Here is a 24,508-nt window from a genome sequence, read left to right as displayed (position 1 = left end):
GTCGCATAAATCCAATATGTACTCAGCTTTTTTTAATAGAAATATAAAGATATGACTCACATAATGTACTTAATGTTTCTAACTATATTAATAACTAAAAAAATTGAATTTATTAGAAACGTCCATCAAATATGTTTTATATTTAAATTCAAAAGGTGCAGTTCACTTTGTTATTCCTTAAAATGATTGAAATTATAAAATTAAGAGAAAACTTAATATTAGACAAGAAATAAAATTTACCAAAATTAAATCTTTCTAATAAATTTCAGTAAATAGTAAATATCATGTTAAAAATAATAGTTTTACTAATATTTAACATTTTCTCTTATATTTAGAGATTAAAATAATAAATTTTACTTTGTAGGAACTTAAGTGTTTTTTTATTTAATAGCAAATAATACTTTTAAAATTTGAAAAAAATGTAATTTAAAAGGTATTTATTTTTAAATTAAAAAATAAAATGTAAGAACCTAAACCTCAAAATTAGATAATAGTAAAATAAAAACACATTATTTTATACCAATGAAAGATGCGCTTACACACATGTATATTCAATGTTTTTTTGTGATAAAACAAAAATCATCACATAATTTTGATAGTTAATCAAGTTTCAAAAATATTTACAAAATTTTAAAAATAAAATAATAAAACAAAATATATTGATAAAAAATAAAATTGGTGAATGTAACATCCCGAAAATATAGTGTAAAACCACATAATAGGAGCATCACATTCATAATACTACAGATCAGTTTTTACAAAAGATAGGACGTACGGTTATGGCCGAACGGTTTATAAAATACTTATACCGAACGGTCCTCCAAAACAAGAAAAACAACAGATGACCGAATGGTTCTACTGTTCGGTCTTAACTTCTACCTCGACCAAATTTTCTTCTTCCAGCGCTTCTTCCAGCAACTTTTCTCCTTCTGCTCACATCCACACGGATGATCATTGCAACAGGACAAATGACCAAACGTACAAAACGGACATGACAGGAAATAAGGTAAGCTTATGTAATTCAATTCAATTATCAACATATATCTCACTCAATCAATTTAAAACAAAATAACTCATTAACTCTTTCATGCAAAGCCTAATACTAGACTCTGACTATCCGGACTGTATGAATTCTGTGTAGCTACGACGTTCGTGCACCCGGGTGATGTAGTAACTGGGATACTCTCAACAGCTGTCACCAGAGGTTAGTCCATTCTGTCCAAATTAACCATAAGGACGAGGACCTCCTGCCATTCCCACACATGACTTACCCTTCTCTATGTGAGAAACGAGTAATCACGGAATATCAGGATGAACCGCCAGCTTAGAATGCCCATATTCATACTTTACCAATTCCAATATACATTCATGAGATATTCCTCCCCGGAATACTCGTTCATAACCAAAGTCATTTCATCTATATCATATTCCATCATCTTTCATTATTAAAACCTCAACTGAACCAATTTGAATAAAGATCCCTTAGGATACTAAATACCGAACGTTAGCTTTTAATCCGGAACAAGACCGAACAATTGGAGTGAGACCAAGATGTCTCCAGTTCCAAAACAGATCAAAACGGAGTGGGTTACTATCGGGGTTGAGAAAGAGACCGATTACAATAATATTTCTCAAAGACTAATAGAATGAAACGTTATTTACAAGGTGAGCCAATTTAATGAACTGACTCATGAGAGTTTAGAACGAACGCCAATAAGCCTAGGCCGAGTACTAAGACTCTAGGCCGAACACCATAGAAACTGATACTGTAGGACATCAAATAATAATAAGTGAGAATTATATGAAGAAACCGAACGCTATAAATACTTAGCTTATTTATGAGTTTAACATCAAGAATAAACAAATGCTAGTCAAAGACCGAGCACTGTAGAGACTGAACACTATTGGTTTTGGCCGAATGCTCTTATTTAAAAATTAAATTACAGAATCAAGGTCGAGCGCTTGGTTTAAGACCGAGCACCACTTAGTACGAGCACTTGGTGTAAGACCGAGCACTACTAAACTTATAGAATAAAGGCTTGATAAATATAAGATACCATTTAACTAGTGTTCAAGACGAACTATATATATATATATATATATATATATATATATATATATATATATATATATATATACAATTACATATAGATATACTTAAGTTTATAACAGAATACCAAGGAACGAATATCCTTGGTTGAACGCTTATATACAAATTTTACTAAACAAAGATGCTCGGTCCTCAATTGGAATTCCATCCAAATGAAAGAATCCAGTTCCAACCAAGTCCACAAGAAAACTACATGGTCAAAGACCTTCAGTGACGAACATCAATTTTCATATGGAATTACATACTTAGAATTCTTTATATCAATTCATTTCTCAACATCTATCTTCATAATTTCATACATCCATATCATAGTAAATATTCATACTTCATGCAGTCAAAACATAGCAACAATCATATTTCATATTCATTCAGCAAATCAACGAACATGCATCCATTCAAAACGAACATAAAATCAAATTATATAAGCTTCCCTTACCTCTTACGTGACCGAACGCTTCCAGATATGGTTACTGGTTCACCTCTATAAGTCCTTCTACCCTCAACGCTCAACAATTTCCAAAACTAAACCAAGTAAAAACAAAAATACTATCAAAACCACTCATTTTAGAAGGGTGATCAACACATGAAACCAGAACTTGGTTTGCATGTCCAGGAAACCACACGGCTGAGTGAAGAGAAGAACTTACCAGCTCAAATTCACAAACCGATCGATTCAATCGAAAGCCCTTGACACCGGAAGAGTGGAAATGGTGCCTGAGTGATGATCGAAGAAAGAAAAGATGAGAATCCTTAGGGAGAAGTAAGAGCTTTTTAGAGAGAAGCAGGAGAAAATGAAAGTTTCAGAAGATGGAAGAAGATGGTTGCATGCAGAGAAGTGACACGACATTTGAAATTTGGCCTTAAATACTGCCGTCGCCCAAAACAAACGGTCACTCTCCTGCAGCCATCTGTTCTCCACTAACTGAGACGCTCACTCACCTCTTGACACATGGATCCCACTACTTGAGGTTTTTGGTGTGTTTTAATGAGTTGTGAGAGTGAAAATTTATGTATATTAAGAAAAATTACAAAATAGTTATACTGGTGAATTAAAAAAATATTTAAAAAAATTAAAAAATAAAATAATAAAATGAAATATATTAATAAAGAATGAAGTTTTCTAAAAATTGTACATGAAAAAAGAGATAAAAATAAATAACATATTAAAGTCAGAAACAATATGCGTTCCGCTAAATCACGACTTTTTTGTCTGTGAATAACATATTAATATTCTTCTTGTTTTTTTTTTTTTGTCAAATGATTTTCCAACATTTGTGTATTTAACGTAACCATTCTGCGCTTCTAAAACTATATGTTTTTCCTTTTCGTCTTTTCTCGGTTGATTTGTAATTAAAAAAACAGTCATATTTTAGAGTTTGGATATTTTTATATGGACTATAATTATATAATTTTAATATTTTCCTATCATTTAGAAATTGAAATAAAAAAAATTTAAATATATTTTTTTCTTTTTGATTTTATACAGATTATAATGATAAAATTATGATAAAATTTTAAATTTCAAAATAATCATTATTCAAATACAAATATAAATATTTAGGTGAATATAAATTTTATACTAGTTAATGTTTACATTAGTTTATAAAATTGAATTAAATTTAATAAGTTACTTTAAAAATAAAGTATAAAAAATCTTAACTATCACCTAGAGAATAATTAGAAATAATATATCACCTAGGAATTAGTTGATAAAAGAATATTTTTGAGAAAAGCTCATATAAAAGTTGTTTTATGTATAGAGAAATTTCAAATACTATATGTCATGTTTTGTTTTACTTATAGCATATCTAATTGGGTCTGGAAATATTATCATGGATGAGTGACACTCAACATTATTCACAATTACAATATTAACATAAATAATCAGTAATTTTCTTAAGCTCAATCCACATGTTGGATTAAAAAGTTATTATCTTTATTAATATTATTTAGTCATAAGTTTAAATGTATTTAAAAAATTTAAAGTTTATTTATTAAGATAATATAAGAATTATTAAAATCTATCTTAATAAGTTTGATTATTTGTTAAACTTATTATATCATGTGTTATTGATATTTAAACATATATATTTTTTTGCATAAAAAGTATGGAAGATTCTTTGTCTAATAAAAATGAAACTAATTTACAATATATGTAAATAAAAATAAATTTCATCTTAAAAATCAATTTTGTGATAATTAAATAAGATTTAAAATCCACTTAAAGTTAATTATTTTTGTAATATGTTTTAATATTAAAGGTAAAAAAAATAAAAATATAATTATATCAAAGAGGCTATCAATTAGATTGAGCTAAAAACAAAACTGCATATTTTGAAAAGAGAGTGATGATAGTGTAGAAAAAGCATGGTTGGAGAAATATAAAAGTTGGTAGGTAAAAAAGAGGTGTGGGAATGATTAAGAAAAAGAGAGGCTAGCCGAGCCGAGGCTAAGTAAGCATTTAGCTAAGGTAGGTTTGTTTGAGAGAGAGAGAGAGAGCAATGGCGGCGTGAATAAACTAAAAAGTAGGCTAATTCAATGTAAGGAAGCTGTTCGTATCCATTTCCAACTACTCACTCACACGCCTCCTCACAACCACTTAATACAACTTTCTTTTACCCTTTCCCTTCTCCACAAACCATACCTTTTCTTTCTTTTCTCTAATCAAACTTCAACCATTTCTTTTTTATTTTTATTTTTTATTCTTTTAATATCTTTGCCATTTCACACCTCTGTAACTTTCTTATGTTTCACGATACCCTTTTCACTAATCCTAGTTCTACACATCCACCCAATAAAAAAACTTTGCCTTTTTTCAATACTTTCGTATTATTATTATTTATTATTTATCATCTAATTACAGTGATGTGATTTTTTAATTATTGTTTAAAAAAATTCACAAATTTACTTATTATTGTGTGGCAGTATAAAAGTGTTAGTGCAACTCTTTCATTTTGGGAATAGAATCCTTTCCACTTTGAGATATTACGATTTTATGAGATTAAGTTCCTTTTACGCAATGTTTTTCTCTGGGCCAATATTTTCTTCTCATTAATATTTTTTATTATGATCTTGTACTTCATGTTTCCATCTCTGATTTTCATCCACCTCTATGTAGAAAGTTATCATTACTTCAACATCCCCATGTTCCTACTTTTGTGCTGATTAAAAATCTTTTTTCTATTGTTTTCTACCCAATTTAAACGGAATTCTTTACATATTAATCTTTTTCCGATTATATATATGATAACATATATAGATATTATTTAGTAAAATTAATAAAACCGTTTACGTGTGTATTTATTTGATTAAAGAATTTGATAATACTATAATTTTTTTTATATATATTTTGTAAATTATGTATTTTTATAAGTATTGTTAATCTTAATTTCTTTAACCAACATGGGTTAATTAAAATCAATGTCTCGTGTCTTCTAATCATGTTGACTAACTTGGGAGGGAAGTACACTCTTTCTTAATAGCATTAATAATTGTTTTCTACACCAATACCTTGATTTGGTATACTATACTCACCAATTTCCTTGTGTATAGATATTTCTTAATCAACAATCAAAATTTAATCTTTACAACATATAAAAGTCTCCCAACTTATTAATTCCATTTTTCCTAAAAATATTTTCTCAGACTTTTAAAAAGATACTATTTATTATGGTTAGAAAACTCAACACTTTAATGAGTATTCACTGTACTATAAACTAACATTTTCTACAAAGATTCATAACATTTTCAATTTGAACTACTTATATTCCTTTTGGAGTCTTCAACACGATTATCCACTTAAGAATGAAAGTTGACGCCTATAATTAAAATGAAAATAGAAAAAAAAAAACTTTGTGTGAACTGATTTACACACAAAGAAAGAAAGAAGTATATCTATAATAAGTTTTGATAATAAATTAATAGGCATTAATTTGTATAGATGAAATAATAGAGAAAGGCAACATAAAAGTCTTATTAACTGGAACCTCTTGATTCAACTTCCCTTTTTTATGACTATATAAAGTATAATCACTGTAGCCCATACAATATTGATTATAATTCATGCAAAAAATGGTTCAACAACACCACCTCCTCTCCTTTTAAAACCCCCTCTTCTCCCTCCTACTCTCATAATATTTCAAAGCTGGCTACCCTCTTCTTTCCCACCATCAAACAAGTCACACCTCATTCTCCTTCTCTTCCTTAACCTTCTCCTCTCCCTCTCATGGTCATGGGAGCCTTTCGCCACTTCCAACCAATCTCCAAATGCACCACACAAGACCGATCACACCAAACTGTCGCCTCAGACTTGGATGGCACCCTCCTCATCTCCCCCAGTGCCTTCCCTTACTACATGCTCGTCGCCATTGAGGCTGGCAGCTTCCTACGTGCTTTATTCCTCCTAGTCTCCGTTCCCTTCGTGTACTTCACTTACATCTTTGTCTCTGAGGTTGCAGCCATTAAATATCTGATCTTCGTGGCCTTTTCAGGCCTGAAGATCAAAGATGTAGAAATGGTGGCAACCTCGGTACTTCCAAAGTTTTATGCAGAAGATGTCCACCCGGACACCTGGAGAGTGTTTAACTCTTTTGGGAAGCGTTACATTGTCACTGCCAGCCCCAGGGTGATGGTGGAGCCTTTTGTGAAGACGTTTCTTGGGGCTGATAAGGTGCTTGGGACCGAGCTTCAGGTTACCAAATCAGGGAGGTTTACTGGGTTTGTTAAGGAGCCTGGTGTGCTTGTCGGGGAGCACAAGAAAATTGCTGTTTTGAAGGAGTTTCAGGGTATTTCACCTGACTTGGGACTAGGAGATAGTAAGAGTGATCATCAGTTCATGTCAATTTGCAAGGTTGGTCCATTAATAATATTGTTTCTTCTTGCATGTTTGGAATAGATATTAACTTGTGTTTATTATATTGATCTGAATAAACTTTTATTATGAATGTTTTCAACGGTAGCTAAAATCATTGTCTTTGAAAAAGAAGTCTGCAAAAGCCTAAATACATAATTTACTCATTTTTCTCATCTATATGTTTTTGAAGAAATTCATTGATTTTTATAAAAAGTCTGTTAAGCATAGTTTGCAGATAAAGAATGTCCCAAGCATAACAATACAGTATGATTTTAGCAAATTGTGAAGGAAATGAGAGAATAGAAACATGATTGCATAAATATCTGAATATGTTATCTACATCTTCCTATGTTCAAGTTTAGGTTATGAAGATGTCGTTTTAGTTCAATGGAGCTTTTTTTTCATCTTCTTAGCATTGAGGTAAGGTGAAATGGTAGTATATTTTATTTAATATTGAATAGGAGTTTGGTGAGAGCCTTAATGACCAGAACATGTTGTTATCACTTATAATGAGCCTCTCTTCTTGTTCCTGTTTCTGTGCATACGACACTTCAAAATCTCTCATTTGGTTTTATTCCTTATTTTTTCATGCATTTACTATCGTGCAAGTGGACCCTCTACATTCTATAGGCAATTAGAGATACAATACAACTTGTATTTGAGTTTAATAATTTATTTTCTTATAAGTCATAATCCTTAACTACTTTTAAACACTAATAATTATAAGTTTCTACATTTGTTATTTTGCCTCCCAAAACCAAACTCAGTTTCCAAATTTGGGAAATTAGAGGCCCATGAGTTTCATATGCACAACCCACTTTGAACACATAATATGTGCTCTGTTGGTTATGGCTCATGTAGAGGAAATGAAGAGATTTAAAGCACATCCCTCCATAGCAAATCATCAATAATTTAGAAAGCACGATCCTTGTGACATTCCCCTCATCTTAGTGTAAGAAATCTCAGACGTACTTTCTGATTTTTCCACTTTAAATCCTAGATTCATGGGAATCATTTTAACACCCTAGACAAATTAGTGATAATTTCCAGAGTTAGCAACACATCATCAGAAACTTAATTCTATGGAAACAGTAATGATTACTCTCAGTATATGTACCAAAGAGCAACGTCATCAACACACTTTTTTTAACATATACGGTTGGAAGATTTCATGTGGACTCCAATAGGAAAAACTCAGGTCCACACGCTTTTTCTTAATGGGACACACGTGACATTAACCAAGCAATTTAAATTTTACACCTATCTCTCTGTTCTGTCTTTTTCTACCTCATTTTTTTTTTATCACATCTGTTATTTTTTAGTCTTGTTCGTCTCCTTCCCAGAGTGTATAAAACCTTGAGGAAGTGAAAAAAAAAAAAAAAGTTTTTTGATAACCGTGTCATTAACTGTTTCTGCTACTGATCATCTTTTCTGATGTGTCCAATAAAGTCATTAACTGTTCTTTTTTTCCTACAGGAAGGGTACATGGTGCCAAGGACTAAGTGTGAAGCACTAGCAAGAAACAAGCTTTTAAGTCCAATTATTTTTCATGAGGGTAGGTTTGTTCAGAGGCCAACTCCTCTTGCTGCTCTCTTGACCTTTCTATGGTTGCCAATTGGCATCATACTCTCCATTCTGAGGGTCTATCTTAACATCCCTTTGCCCGAAAGAATTGCTTGGTACAACTACAAGCTATTAGGAATAAGAGTAATTGTGAAGGGTACCCCTCCACCACCCCCAAAGAAGGGCCAAAGTGGAGTCCTATTTGTTTGTAACCACCGCACAGTTTTAGATCCAGTGGTTACTGCAGTTGCACTTGGAAGAAAAATTAGCTGTGTGACTTATAGTATAAGCAAGTTCACTGAAATAATTTCACCAATTAAAGCTGTGGCCCTGTCAAGGGAAAGAGAGAAAGATGCAGCCAATATCAAGAGACTTCTTGAAGAAGGGGACTTGGTGATCTGCCCTGAAGGTACTACTTGCAGAGAGCCTTTCCTCTTGAGGTTCAGTGCACTTTTTGCTGAACTCACTGATAGGATTGTCCCAGTTGCTATTAACACAAAACAAACTGTGTTCTATGGGACAACTGCTCGTGGCCACAAGTTGTTGGACCCATACTTTGTGTTCATGAATCCCATGCCCACATATGAGATCACTTTCTTGAACCAACTTCCCAAAGAATTAACCTGCAGTGGAGGTAAATCTGCTATTGAAGTTGCAAACTACATTCAGAGGGTTCTTGCAGGGACTTTGGGATTTGAGTGCACCAATTTGACAAGGAAGAGCAAATATGCCATGCTTGCAGGAACAGATGGGACAGTTCCATCTAAGGAGAAAGCTTGAAGGATAGAGGGATAAAGTTCTCCCCTTTGATTATTCTGTATTGGTCCCCATTGTGTTTCCAAAACACAGAATTATGATAGAAATAAAATCTGATTGTGGCTCATAAAAAAATTACAGTTTATGTATATTTTGTTATTTTGATATATACAAATCATAACTATTGGGTCAGTCCTGAAATCTAGTTAGCACATTATGTTGTTTTGAGAGTTTTCTACAACTTTTTTCTAATCTTGTTATCCCTTTTGTGACGTTTGTCTAAAGGTTTTACTTTTACATACATTGTCTGTGTCAGTATGAATATGAGATAGGTATGGAATATGTAGGACACAGACATATGGCACATGGGATCACAAGGTGCATTGATTTTCAATAGAGCAGTAAGGTTATATTGTTGTTGTATATCATTTATTTGCAGGCAAGTCCAGCTAGAATGCTGACAAGCATGTCTAAACTAAGATAAATATGCCTTAATGGTAGCAAATGTACATATCACAGAACAAGTTAACATGATCCTAATCTTACGTTGAGGGGTCTTACTCAAGTAAATTGGTAGGGACTAGAATCAACCAAGGCAACAGAATGCAATCAATATAATAGGAAATAAGAGAAACTTTCTAATAAAAAAACACAAGCAAAGACTTGGATCACAGCAGCAGAGCTAACATGTATATTCAGACTCATTCCTTTCCCCCATTTTGATGATTTAGCATTAGTTTATGCAAAAGTAAAAGGCAATGGAATGTAGTTGAGGCAATTCTATAATTACTTACAGATGATGATGTAAAAATATGAGGCTCCCTTAACCAGTTGATTCTGCAGCAAAGACTCAACTTGCAGATTCTTCTGGCCTTTGTACCTAAGAATCAACTTCCCTAGTCTCCATGCCTTTGTTGATGCTTCAAATGTTCAAAATTCAATATCTAGGTACAATAAAGAAAAGAAATTAGTCCTGTGTTCTCAGGATAAATGATGAACAATTGTTTTTACATGTTTTATTCATTTGTTTTTGTTAAAGATAGTATATTCTATCTTAAAATGCTTCAGTCAAGATAAAATTATAAAATTTTCAAAGAATACAATATGTTATTCCCATAAAAAACCAAATGGTATAAAACAAGAAATCATTTCTAGCATGAAATTGTGCCAATGAAAACTAGGGGCAGGGGAGGCCTAAAGCAATAAGAATGAAGCCTTTTATTTAAACTTTATTTTTGAGTTTTTTTTTATGCAAAATTATTTATTAAATTGTTTAAGTTAATTTCTAAATTTATTCATAGTTTCTTTTTATTGCAATTAACGTTTCAACTTTTATTTTTTTAATAACCTGATTTAAATTTTGGTTTAAACCCTTTAGTTCTCTCTATTTATGTGAGTTTTTTCTATTTTGATCCCCTTCTTATTAGAATCCCCAAAAGTGCTAATTTGGATCAATGGAGCCCCTGCCGTACGGGTTAAGTTTGTGCACAGGTTAAAACGTTGACGGGGCCAGTTTTTGCCACATCACTCATACTATGTCAGAGTCATCTTTTCCAACAACACAAACCTAATTTCCCTAACGTCGCCGCCGTAAAGCCGCTGCGAAGCCTTCAGTTTCGTCGTCACCACCTTGCTACGCCGCAACCGTGAGCCATCGTGAGAACACCAGTAGCGCCTTCGCTACACCGCCACCTTCTTCATGCATCCACCATCTCGTCACGCCTCAATGTTGAAGGAGTTTAATGGTCAACGGTAAGAGCTAGATCCAAAGACAAAGGCAAAGTTAGATCCAAAGACAAAATAATAATCTTCGTTTTCTACTCTCACACCTCTTTACTTTCTTCCTCTTCTCATCTCTGTTCGTGTTTGTACTTTTCAGTTCAAAGCCAGACTCAAGGAGTTCAAAGACCTCAACTTTGGATTTGATCTACAAAATCTGATGTATGCCCTTTATTGCTTTTCAAGATTTTCTGGTCTTTCTAGTCCCAAAAACTACCACAAGGACCACCACCACAACAACAGAATGAATATTCTTATGGTGGTTCTCATCATCAACAATCCAACAACAAAATCAATATCCATTCTTATCATTTCTCAGTCACTGCAACACTGAAATTGACATCTTTACCTTCTACCTTAATGCCCTTCAACTCCAAGGTATCATTTTTCGTTCACCTTTGGTTCCAATTTTTCAATCGATTCACGTTAAAGAGGGTATCTTTTTTTAAAGTTAGCATTAGTTAGAGAAAATTAAAACAAAGAAGGATAATAGGTATGGTAAGAGATTTGGAACCAATGTGAGTGGATTAAAATACAGATTAAAAGAAAAAAGTTAACTGTTTTTGTTGAGAATGTCTTGAAGAAGAACAATACTGTGGGCTTTGATTTGAATGTTAAATGGGGTTGCTGGGTTTGTTTAGGATAGAGAATTTATGGGCGGATCAGTTTGATCTGAATGTTAAATGGTTCGTCCAGTGCTTCTGACAATGCTTTTGGTGGCTCTTTTGATGTGGTGAACTCCATGGCCTCTGAGAATCACTCTTCAATCTAAAATGGGTGCCAGAAATTGCTCTAATCTCTTCAGGGAAAAGAGCTCCCCTGCTGGATTTTTCTCCATTGAAAATGGTTTCTGCTGTTGGGGAAGATAATTTTTCTTCATTTACCCACATAAATATTAAATTATTACATTTTACCAAATTTCAGGTCTCACCATGCCACGTTTCAACTCTCACCATGCCACGTTTTAAAAAATAGATACATTCGGAGATTCTAATAAGAAGGGGATCAAAATAGAAAAACCAACTAAAGAATTTAAAGCTTAAATTTTCTAGCTAACATATATGTATATTTTTATGTGAAATAAAAAAAAATATAATATATAAAGACTACTAAAAAGAAGTATATAAAAAGAATGATTCAAAACAACAAAACCTGGTTCTGGTTGTCGAGAAAGAAAGTACACTCAAACGTAGACATGTAGTCTCGAGTCTCTTTCTCTTTCTTAAGTCTCAACATTTTCATAAACCTCAGAGTTTATTTTGAGATTAATCATTAATAAAAATAATTTAAAAAATTATTGTTCTTTTAAGCTAGAACCCATTCCTAAACAATTCCAAACAAAAGAAACAAATTTCTAATCCTAATACAAATTCAAATAGAATAAAAATAACATCAACACAAACAAACAAATATATTAACAAAAAATAAAATTAAAAAGATTGGTACATATATACAATATGAAATTCAAAGAATAAAATACGTCAAAATCTTTAAAAAAAAATTAGAATACAAAAAACAGAAAGTAAAATTAGTATATAAGAAGTCACACATATATAAAAGAAGAAAATATAACCAAAATTGAAGTGACAAAGAGATAAAATAAAAAAAAAATAGAATCAAAATTGAAGTCATATAAAAATAAAAGAAGAAAATATAATTAAAATTAAAGTCACATAAAGAAAAAAAAAATAAAATCAAAATTGAAGTCATATAAAAATAAAATAAAATAAAAATTAAAGTCGTGAAGATATAAAAAACAAATGTAATCAAAATTGAAATCAAAGATAAATAAAGGAAAATAATAAAATCAAAATTAATTATAAAAGAATAAAAATAATTAATCAATTTTTTTTCTAAACAAAATTATAATTTATTAAAAAATATTTTAACTCGTTAAACATCATTTTTAATACTAATAAAATTAGCATACACTAATAATAATTTAATTAAATTTTATTCTTAAATATAAGCTTGTAATTATTTTAATAGATATATATTAGTACCCATTGTTGTTTTAGTTTTTTTTTTCTTAAAGATAATTTTATAATTCATTCAATAGAGATATATTAATACTAAAAAAAATTTTGAATCCTTTTTCTTAAACATAATTTTATAAAAAAATATTTGTATTTAAAAAGTTCTTTATAAGGTTCTTTTTTTTTTAAACCTAAAACGGCATATATATATATATATATATATATATATATATATATATATATATATATATATATATATATATATATATATATATATATATATGTTCATTTGTTTTAAAACTAGATATGTGACATTCAAGGAATCACCAGTCCAAGAAGCAGAAGCATTTTTCCTGTGATGGATTGAATTTATTAGGGTTTTCAATTTTGGTTGGAACTAATCTTGATAAATGTAATGGCATGTATGCTAAGAGAGAAAGCACACGACGAAAGGGTGAATAGGTAGCAATCCACAATAAGAAACAATCATGTGGAGTGTGATAACTGCAGAATTAATGCAGACACAGTAAACATAATAATGCTGCAACAGTATTGTAAATATCTAAATTTAATGTCACGTTCAAGCCTGCTATGATATGAAATACATAACAGTATCTTAGATCACATATATAGTTAGAAAATGTCTTTTAAAATTGTGTGTGCCAACTTCAAGCTCAACCTAACTTGCTAGAGAGGCTGTAAGTGAATGAGTTAACAAGAGTTTGTGGTCCTTCCTTCTTCAGAGAAGCTGGAAGATTAGGGTCCATTTGGCTATTCTGTGTACTCTTTAATGACTAATGAATCTACTGAGACAGTTCAATGCGCACATGCAAGTGCCAGACTGTGATACAAAAATTCTGATAAGATCGTGTTTGGTTGGATGTTCAGTTTCTGTACAAATCTATAACACACAATTCAGGGGCAAATAATAGCTTATTTCGACTGTGTGATTTGTTCAAGTACACTTTGTTGAGAGTTTTTGATTCTGTTGTAAGCTTCTGTCTATTCATTTTAACAAAGTCAGATGTATAATTAATGAGAGACAATTTTGTTCAAGTTATATCATATCACTATAGGTGATGTCTTTTCCTTTTAAATATTTTACACATTTAGCAAATTCAAGATTCAAACCCAAAGTCACTGATTAATTAAGCTTAGATAACCTCATACCAGTTAATTCACAGGGTTGGTCACTGATTCCTCTGACTAGTGTCTATTCATGTAAACATAAGAGAAAATTACTTGTTCTTTCAATATTATAATATTCATCTTGGGACGAAGCTAAATTATTCTATCGTTTAAGTTTGCTTGGAGACTATGCTTTTAGTGCCATCAATCATCTTATTTTTAAATTTTGATTAGTCTTCATGATTAAAGAATAGTAACTTTACTGTTTCTCTCATTTTATGTAAACTTTAAATTCTAACAGAAGATTAGAGGTGTGGAATTCTGAAATAGGAAAGACTTTCACGTGATCCAGGTAAGGTTGATCTGTGTTCTGTAAAAAACAATTTCCACAAAACCAAACTAGAAAAATGAAATGTCAACTAATTTCTTACCCCTATTTCAACTAATTTCTCAGAAATATTCCACTTTTAAGCAGAAAAAAAGATTTAAATCTACAATGACTACACAATGACGGAACTTTGAGTCCTCAAATCCAAAATCATTGTAAACTAAACCAGTGAACAAATCTTACAGCGTAAAGTGAAGGTGGAATTCAATAACACTTCCAAACATTGATCATAATTGAATTGCAGTACCCTTTTCAGACTGATAAAACATCATGTTAGAACCTAACGGACCATGCACAGATTAATGGCATGGCCTAATCTTAACTCCAAAAATGTCCTCAATAAGCCCTTTATAATACCAAGTTGTTTCTTCTACTGCATCAAAAGCATGAACAATACATTAGCTAGGTATGCATGTCATAAAAGAAATAATTTCTAATGCACAATTAATTTTTTTTTCATTCAATCAAATCAAATAAAAGATCAAATGTTTGGTGTTTAATTCCCATTTTTCTGTTACAGAGTCAAATCGGTTTATAAGATTATCAATAAAGCTGTCACTTTCAAGAAATTTATAGAACCCCTGTTGATTGTAAGGCCTACCACCAGATGATTCACTATAACTCTTTATCCAAGACCAAATTCTTGGTTTGGATATCTACACCTGTAAGCAAGTACAAAAGTTAAATAATATAACTATGATTATTGTTCTTTCTTTTCACGGAGATAGACAAATCAGCGATGCATTAAGCTGCAAAATGGTAATAAATTTCAGATAATACGAAGATTCAGAGGTAAAAGAATAATGCCTGAAGACAATAGAAATTGAAATGCACGAAATATAGAAGGCCTTTGATCCGACGATAAATGGTAAATATCGAACACTAGTAAAAAATATGCTTTTGAACTCGCCTAATAGGCTTCGGTCAAAGAAAAACCGAAGCCTATTCAAAAGCGGTGGCAATCTTGTAGTTTTCACCAACTTATATGCATCGGTTTAAGAATATTCGAAGCATATAGAGCATTTTGCCTCGGTTCAAATCATAACCGGTGCCTAATACTTTCTGAAAAAGTTACCTGCGCCTCTGCAAAATTGAGTTTTGGCCTGACACGTGATCTAGTGCTTCGGTTCTATACAAAACCGGTGTCGAAAGAGGTTTATGCCTCGGTCAGTACAGAACCGAGGCCTAAGATGGGAATATATTAATGGCATGAATCCGCGTGCATGCAACTTTTCCTTCATCCTTGACACTGTCACATCCCATCCCATCCCATATTCCACTGCCTGCAACTTTTCCTTCGTCCACTCCTAATCCTAAAAAATAATAAGGCTACTTCCTCTTTTATTAATTGCACCTCCACCAAGCACGTGCTTCACTCATTTACAAATATACTTCAATTTCATCAACGGTGGATATGTTGCATAATGGTTGACCCGTGAAAGTGACTACACACATCACAAACGAAGAAGGAGGAGCTGGAGCTAGAGTTGGAGCAGGAGCATAGTTAGATTCTTGAGCTCCACAAAGCTCGTCGGAACCTCGCCGGAGAGAACTTTGTTGGACAGATCCATCAACTTGAGACTCTCCAAGTTCCCCAACTTAGGAGTGAGCGAGCCGGAGAGCGCATTCACCTGAAGAAAGAGCATGTCCATATTCTGAAGCCTTCCAAGGTTAGCCGGAATATCGCCGGAGAGTCTGCAATACGCGGCGTCGAAACGGACAAGCTGGGACAGGTTTCCAATCTCTGGCGGGATGCCGTCGGAGTAAGCGTTGTAGTAGCCAATGTAGAGCTCGCGAAGCGCAGTGAGGTTTCCAAGCTCCAGGAGATGTTTCCCATGAGTTCGTTAGGTGTTGCCAGGTGCCATACTTGGGAGAGATCTGGCCGGAGAAAAAGTTGCTGCCGAGGTGGAGATGACGGAGGAGGGGCATGGCGGCGATGGCGAAGGGGAAGGGACCGGTCATGTTGCTGTTGTAGATATCAAGGACTTGGAGATTGGCAAGGCGGGCGAGGTTGGAGGGTGCACTACAAGAAAAATCACAGTTACATACGGTCAAAATCCGTATATAACCTCCAAAATCCGTATATAAAATGATATTACATACGGATTATATACGGACAAAAATCCGTATATAAAAGAAGCGTAGGTAAGTTACATACGGATATATCCGTATATAATTTACATACGGAAAAATCCGTATATAATTTACATACGGAAAATCCGTATATAAAATCCGTATATAATTATATACGGAAAATCCGTATATAAAATCCGTATATAATTATATACGGAAAAATCCGTATATAATTTATGATTTTATAAAAAAAAAAAATAAGTGATTCTGCATCTGCATTTAATAGTTATGAGTTTCAATAGCTGATAAAAGTCAACATAACTAACAAATTGCCAAAAATCATCTAATATAGATAAACATTTATAACTATTTAATAAAAGATATAATTCACTAAAACTTTCAACATTTATCAAAAATAAGACATAGGTTTCGAGCTAAATGGTTTCTATATCCAAGAAAAGACAATGCAAAAGTAAAAAAGTTGTACAAGAAAATATATAAGGATCCTATACTTGAATGAATAAATAAAATATCTGTCCAAAATGGTAAAATATCAAAGTCTAAAGGCAGAGAAAGATGTTTACAACAACTACAATATCTTCTCTAGATAGAAAAAGATGTCGCCTTGCGCTATTCTTTTCCAAACATGATGTCTAGTCCATTGCTCAGTTTCGCATAATGTGAAATGTTATAGGGTAAAAAGCTATCACCGTGTCAATAGTTGTCAAAGCAAACTGCTCCAATACCATCACTTTGCCCCGACCTACAATAATAAGGAAAAAAAGAAATACAATTAATACTTTTAAAAAATTAATTAAAAGATTCTACACTTAACTCATTAAATTAATAGAAATTATGTCACTTTTTGCGAGGAAGACTTTTTTCTTATTTTCTTTTCTTAAGAGTTTTTATCTAAAATATTATGAAAAAGAAGTCAACTAATTAATAACAATTGAATCCAAATTTGCAACAAGATTATACTAAAATCACAAGGTATGGTGCATAATATTAGTTCAAACCTCTTGGTACATTCACACGTTCATACATCCAAATATAATTAATTTTGCAGCAATACAGTTAATACTTTTAATATAATATACTAATAATCCCAAAGGAAAAAGTTTATTACAAACCATCTAATATATATATATATATATATATATATATATATATATATATATATATATATATTATAATATTTTACACCCAAAATTTGAAACGAAAACTTATCTTAGCTTGGTATATAATATATAACGTAATAAATGTAATATATATAACAATATATCAATCAAGACTAACATCCCATACAATAAATATATATGCCCTGCATCCACACTATACAAATATATATTAAACAAGATTTTAACCAACTAATACAATAAAATATTTATGTAGCATTTGAATCAACACAACAAACAATTTTCTGCAGCATTTTTATATCCAAACATCAAATAATTTCCTGCAACAATTTTATCAAAACAGCAAATAATTTTCTGCAGCATTTGAATCAAAACAGTTTTTCAGCAGTCTAACTAATTCAGTTCAAATATATACACGTTCATACACTCCTTTATTCTTGACATATAACCATCCCATAAAGAAAACCCATTCTAATATTTCATTCCCAAAACAGAGCATACATCATATACTTACTTTTTCAGACTCATACATGTCACTAACTGCAGCCCAAGCAAAGATAACAACACCCATACACATCTATTTCTCAGAATAAATACATTCATACACTTATTTCAGTTATTATCAACAATATTATAAAATTTCCAGAATCCAAAGACACCATTACAATTCATAGAACAACAAGATACAAGATCAAAAGCAATTTAACTCTCCCATACCTTGGCCTTTGTTTTCTTTTCCTATTTTCGTTAGCTCTTGAGACTCTTTTTCTCTCTTTTCCAATGTTTGAAGCTCCACCAACTAGCCTTTTATCATCAAAGTGGTGGCTCTAAACCCCAAACCGAGAATCTTCAACTCTTGTATTGATGAATAGTTTAATAGCTAGTGTTAAATCCAATTAAATGACCTAAGATAATGAGAAACCAAGTTATAGAAAGAGTCATAATATTATAGTTAAAACTGCAAGGTTTATAAGAAAAATAAAGATAATTTATCTTGTTATAAAAAATGTATAGTAAATTGTAATAAGAAATTAACTCCTAAAAGTGAACAATATAATAATTGAATATAAAAAGTAAAGTGTAATAATAAATTAAGATGCTTAACCTCTTCATTAGAAATCTGTATTATAATGAAGAAAATAATATCATAAGTTTCCCAAATCTCACCTGGATAAATCAAATCTCATCTTTAATGTAATGGAATGAACTAATGGTCATAAATACTATTTGTCTAAAATTGACACATCACAAATTAAATTAAATGGTATAAATTTAAAAACATAATCAATAATTTATAGAGCTTTATTATAAGCAGTGACCTTTGGATCTGAAAAAGTGAGGCAACCAGTACCAGCACTTTCACTCCCAGCCTTCATTCTCGTCTCTTCACATCAAAATAAAAACAATGAAGTGTAGTATAAGATTTGATAATACAAAATACAGAGTAGGAATATTAGTTTCAGTATAACTCATTATGCAGTAACATCAGTACTCATAAACTATAAAGACACAAACACAATCAAATATGAGCCATAAATTTAGTTTCAAAGAATAACTACATGAGCAAGCTTATTTATAAACTTACAGGTATGTTAAGTGGTAATTCTTCCTCTATACGAATTTCCCCTAACAAATGATTGCAGGGTTCTTTGATCTATGTTGTGAATTCTAGAAAAAGGATGCCTTTAGAAAAATATTTTCAACTTTGTCAACACCAAGTTTTAATAGTAATGTGTAACAGAATAATAGTAACAAAAAAGGAATGCTCATACGACCATTGAAATGGAGAAACATATGAGCAATTAACGAAAATAAAGTGTTCACTAGAGTCTGCAATTGACTTCTTTAAAATTTCTAATGCACGGGTTAGTCTTTCAAAATTTCTAATTAATCACAACATTAGGTTAATTCTTAGAGATTTTAAATTGTACCCTTATTACAAACAATTTTATACCGTTTTTAAAACCGGTGTGAAATATCAAAAACTTTTTATACTCTCGGCTCCTGTACCTACTCGAAAATATCTTTTTTAATATGTATAAAAAATCTTTTTTTGCACCAGTGACAGTTTATGCAGAATTCTGAGACAATATACATAGCAAACCATAACCAGAAAAATTTCGGGATTCTAAAAGTTAAATAAAATACCATCCAACAAGTTTCAGCCACTATAATTTACTAAAACACTTTTTAAAACAGTAATTGCACCATAGTTAGGCTTAAATAACTTTTAAAACCAATTTGCACACTTGATACATGCAACAGACTTCCTCAGGAGGAATGGAAAAAAAGATTTATGAGCACTCACACACCATATTTCATTTCCAAAACAGAGCATACATCTTATACTTACTTTTTCATACTCATACATGTCACTAACTGCAACCCAAGCGAAGATAACAACACCCATACACATTTATTTCTCAAAATAATACATTCATACACTTATTTAAGTTATTATCAACTATATTATATAAATTCCAGAATCCAAAGACACCATTACAATTCATAGAACAACAAGATACAAGATCAAAAGCAATTTAACTCCCCCATACCTTGGCCTCTGTTTTCCTTTCCTATTTCCGTTAGCTCCTCAGACTCTTTTTGCGTTTCCTTTTTGTGATTTCCACTTCTTCTCCCACTCATTCCCTTCTTAACTCTACTAATTTCGTTTCTCTCCGAACATAATTGCTTCCTTTCACGTCTCATTGCACAATGGATTTCATGACTTATAGGCGAGGAAGAAGAAATGAAAAGAGAGAATAAGAAAAAGGAAATGAGGAACGTGAATGCTAGGCTTGATTCAAGAATGAACATTTTCATATTAGCTCTCTTAGACATTTTAAACAAACAGTTTATGAGAAAAATCACAAAATAGAACTCAAGACAACAATGAATGAAAACAAAACGCAGCTTACAACTAATCAAGACACCAAAGGAAAAGTAAAATTAACAATGCGAAAAAATTGAAGAAAACTCAACAAGCAGATATGCATAACTCAAAACAAAGAACAATCAACTTGAATCAATTCAAGACAAATGAATAGAAACAAGGAAAGCAATACTTACCTCATGTAGCGTGCTCGACCTTGCTCTAAATACCACTAGCCTCCAACGAGATGACCAGAAGAGTAACGTGGACTCGACTCGAACTCATTCGAAGCTTCCTTGATGAGGAAACGTAGTGGAATAATGAGACGAACTCGAGATCGAGACTGAAACGGAGAATGAACGGAAGAAAATGTTAGAAAACCCTAAACGAACGGATAAAAGCTAGAACGATTGGGGAAAAACTCTAAAATGGAGGACGAACCCTAATCAGGACCGAAGGAACCCTAAAAAGGGGGAGAAACTCAATATGAACCGATTAATCAGTTCAAACGCAAGATTGATCGGTACAAAAGTGTTTAAACGGTGCAAATGGAGGTTTAATCGGTGGAAAATTGAAGAACAAATGGTAGAAAGGCGATTATCATTGGACTCGCGAGTGATTTGTGATGCTGCTAGTGGGAGAGAGAGGGAGAAATCGCAAGTGCTTTGTGAAGGCGAGGGAGAAATCGCGAGTGCTTTGTGAGTGTTAGGGTTCGAGAGAGTGCTTTGTGAGTGTGCGAGCTCGAGAGAGGTTCAGAATGAGTGTGAATACGGGTTTCCAGCTTGACTTAATCAGAAATTCATTTTTAAAAAAAACATATTTCCCATATCCGTATATAACATCTGCAGTTAACATTTGGTTAACTTTCTCGCCACCTCATGCTAAATTATATACGAAATTTATATACGGATAATTTGTATATAAAAATCCGTATATAATATCCGTATATAAAGCTTTTTTTTATACAACTCTAAATCCGTATATAATGATTTGTATATAATTTCATAATTTCTTGTAGTGGTGATGGACAAATTTATGAACACCAAAATATGATGTCACAAACTTGTTTTACAATCGGCAAGTATGACCGAATCGTTTCAAGTAATAAACTTGGTAAGACCAAGTATCGTTCTCCCAAAGGACTCACGGCCTAGTTTAGTTATGTGATTTGTTGATTAGCTAGGACTTAAGAACGAAATAATTGGATTTTAATATGCAAAAGACGAAATTAAACATGTATGCATGAGGTTGATCAATGGCAAAAGCAAAAGACACGCACTTTCAATGAAAGATATATATGAATATGTTGTTGGGGTTCAATTTCATCTTATCCACTCTCATATATTTTAGGAATTCATCATTCAAATCATCATTGTTAATGCCACTCTCTAAAGTACCTTTCAAGAAGGATTCTCCCTAATTACGAGTTCATACAATTCCTAGCATTCCTAATAATTAGTTCATCAAGTGCATGAGCTTAAGGCAACCAATATACTTATTGGGAGAAATTCCCCGGATCTAGACTTCCCCGTACGTTCCCGTATCGACAAAATCAATAATCATGCATTGAATGAGTTAAACAAAGCAAGCATTAAGCAAAGAGGAAAAACCCTAACTAATGATGAAAGAAAGCATAAATCTTAGATTAAGATGCAAGCACAAATTCCATATATGAGAGCTTCAAAAGATTACATTGATTCCCCAACAAACATACAAGGTTTAGTTCACCATATTCATGGTGAACCTAGATGAACAATAATGAAAGAATGAAAGATAAAACCCTAGAAAGGTGAAGAGGTAGCCTGAGCATCCAAGATCCTCCTTCAAAGGGGTGGAAGAGAGAGTGTTTGCTTCGTCTTTGCCAAAGATACAAACCCTAGGACGTCCTAAAGCTTATATACTATTCTAAAATTACAAAAAATGTAGGTCCAAGCCCATAAGTGTGCTGCTCAGCGGTAAGTGCGTGAGTCGTTTCTTCCCCTCAGCGGCCATTTTGCCCCTCAGCGGTCCTCCCGTGAGCTCCTGAGTGCCGCTCAGCGGTAAACTGCCGCTGAGCGGTACTTGCGGCTTCTCCTTTTGCACTTTTTGATGTCTTTTCTGATTCCATCTCTCTCCTTCTTCACTTCTTTCACTAAATTCACCTTAAAACCTGCACAAAAACACTGAAATCAAGCATAAACCTGTCCAGCTCTCTTATTTCTGAAAATATGAAGAAAAGCTTGATTTCAAGCTAGTTTCTAAGTATAAAGGTTGCTTTTAGTATCAATTTTAAGCATGAAAATAACAGTTTTTCAACTGTTATCAGAGGGGAAGGTGGCGTTGAAGGCGTTGTTGGAGAGGTTGAGATGGCGGAGGGCGGAGAGTGCAGAGAAGGAGGCGGGGATTGGGCCGAAAAATTGGTTCTCGACGAGGGAAAGGTAGGAGAGGAAATGGGGGTTCAGGAGAGGGAGAGAAACGACCTCGGTTCCTGATGAACCGAGGCATAAAGGCCAGCGAAAAAATATATTTAAAAAAATAAAAAATGTTACTGCTTCGGTTAATTTTAAACCGAGGCATAATCTTATCATTTTATGACTCGGTTCTGAACAGAGGCATAAAGTCTATCACTTTTTACCTCGCCTGAATATGTCTCGGTTTAAAAACCGGTGCCTATTAGCGAAAATAACCACTATCGTTTCCTCCGATTGCACTAGTGGAAGAATTTATTGACGGCTTACGAAAGTGGTATTATCCAAAAGATAAAGTCGCCGGTAAACACCATGTGTCATTAGTGAAGGGTAGGATCCGCTGGTAAGTAGCAGTGTTTATTTAAATAGGGATTTAGGAAAAATTAGTTTCCCCCCTTCCTTTGAGTCCCTCCCTATTCGCATTTCTCTTGTTCTCATGCCATTCTCATTGCTTTGGCTTAGGTTTCCTTGTGCAGAGGCTCTCTCTGTCAGCCAGCTTGACGTTCAGCCATCGTGTTCGTGATTCAGTGTGTCACCATCGAATTTCCTCCATCGTAGAGGTTGGTTCAGTGCTTGGTTTGGTGGTTTAATGGTGGGTTTCATCGATTGTCTTTGACAGTTGGGTCTGTTGACGGTAACATTGGCTTCCACTTGTTGTGACGTGAGTGTTCTTGTTCGAGGGTTGGAGGATTGTTCTTCGAGGGGTCTTTATGGAGTGTGGTTTGTGCGTGTGAGCGAGGTTGTTTAAAGTATCTTGGTTGAGGTTTTGGATTGTGTTTCTTCCCTTACCGTCGAGGTAAGTAGGTTTATGATTGAAGATGAATTTGTTGAGCCCCTCTTCTTGGTAATAGGGTGTTTGATAATTAATATTTTGTTGTTGTTGCGTTTTGCTAATTAAAATTGTTCATTATTGTACAAGGTTTTGGGGTTTTGATCAGGGGCTGAGGCACACAGCATTTGGAAGCTTTGAACATAGTGGGTTAAAGTTGGTTGCAAAAGTCTCATTGTTGAAGGGTTGCACTCAAGTGTCCAAGAGTTCATCATTTCCAGGTAGATAAAGTTTTTCCTCTTATTTTTGCCTTGCTTCATGTTAAAAAAGAAGTGCTTCGTTTCTCACACCAAGAGGGGGGGGGGGGGGGGGAGGGGGGGTGAATTGGTGTTTATAAAAATGATAGCTTTTTTAAATCTTTTTCGCAAAACAGAAAGTCTTTAAACTTTTCTTGAATCGTAAGTAAGAATATGTGCAATGCAGGAGTTCACTTAATCGAATGTAACAACAGTATAATCGATTTAATGCAAAGAAAAGGGTTAAGAAAATTCAAACATTGAGTTTTTATACTGGTTTGGTCAAGCCTACATCCAGTGTCCTTCCAATCAACCTGAGTTGGAAGCCAATGCACTATATATATCTGAGTTTTTACACCA

At 32.9% G+C, this 24,508-nt stretch overlaps 1 protein-coding gene and 1 long non-coding RNA gene across 3 annotated transcripts; one reads left to right on the top strand and one right to left on the bottom strand.

The window, feature by feature from the left end:
* The first annotated feature begins 6,196 nt into the window (after positions 1-6,196).
* Positions 6,197-9,482, top strand: LOC124820736 (glycerol-3-phosphate 2-O-acyltransferase 6-like). The gene is made up of 2 exons (XM_047292492.2): positions 6,197-6,959; positions 8,439-9,482. Exons 1-2 carry the CDS (start codon positions 6,336-6,338, stop codon positions 9,303-9,305), a joined length of 1,491 nt encoding a protein of 496 aa, XP_047148448.1. The 5' UTR covers positions 6,197-6,335; the 3' UTR covers positions 9,306-9,482.
* A 7,639-nt stretch (positions 9,483-17,121) lies between these two features.
* On the bottom strand, positions 17,122-21,431 carry LOC124846286 (uncharacterized). Of its 2 annotated transcripts, XR_015784942.1 has the most exons (7): positions 21,078-21,431; positions 20,834-20,979; positions 20,320-20,492; positions 19,084-19,148; positions 18,870-18,931; positions 18,482-18,669; positions 17,122-17,388 (listed from the first exon to the last, which is right to left on the bottom strand). It is a non-coding gene; the product is annotated as an uncharacterized LOC124846286 (long non-coding RNA). The 2 variants fall into 2 exon arrangements; XR_015784943.1 differs by lacking the exon at positions 18,870-18,931 and having other exon boundaries at positions 20,320-20,979; positions 21,078-21,426.
* Positions 21,432-24,508: the final 3,077 nt, after the last annotated feature.

This window comes from Vigna umbellata, chromosome 3, assembly GCF_029865625.1.
Source record: "Vigna umbellata cultivar VRB3 chromosome 3, Vumbellata_1.0, whole genome shotgun sequence".
NCBI lineage: Eukaryota > Viridiplantae > Streptophyta > Magnoliopsida > Fabales > Fabaceae > Vigna > Vigna umbellata.
Note: the sequence above shows the minus strand (reverse complement) of the source record. Positions and strands in the feature narration are given on the sequence as shown.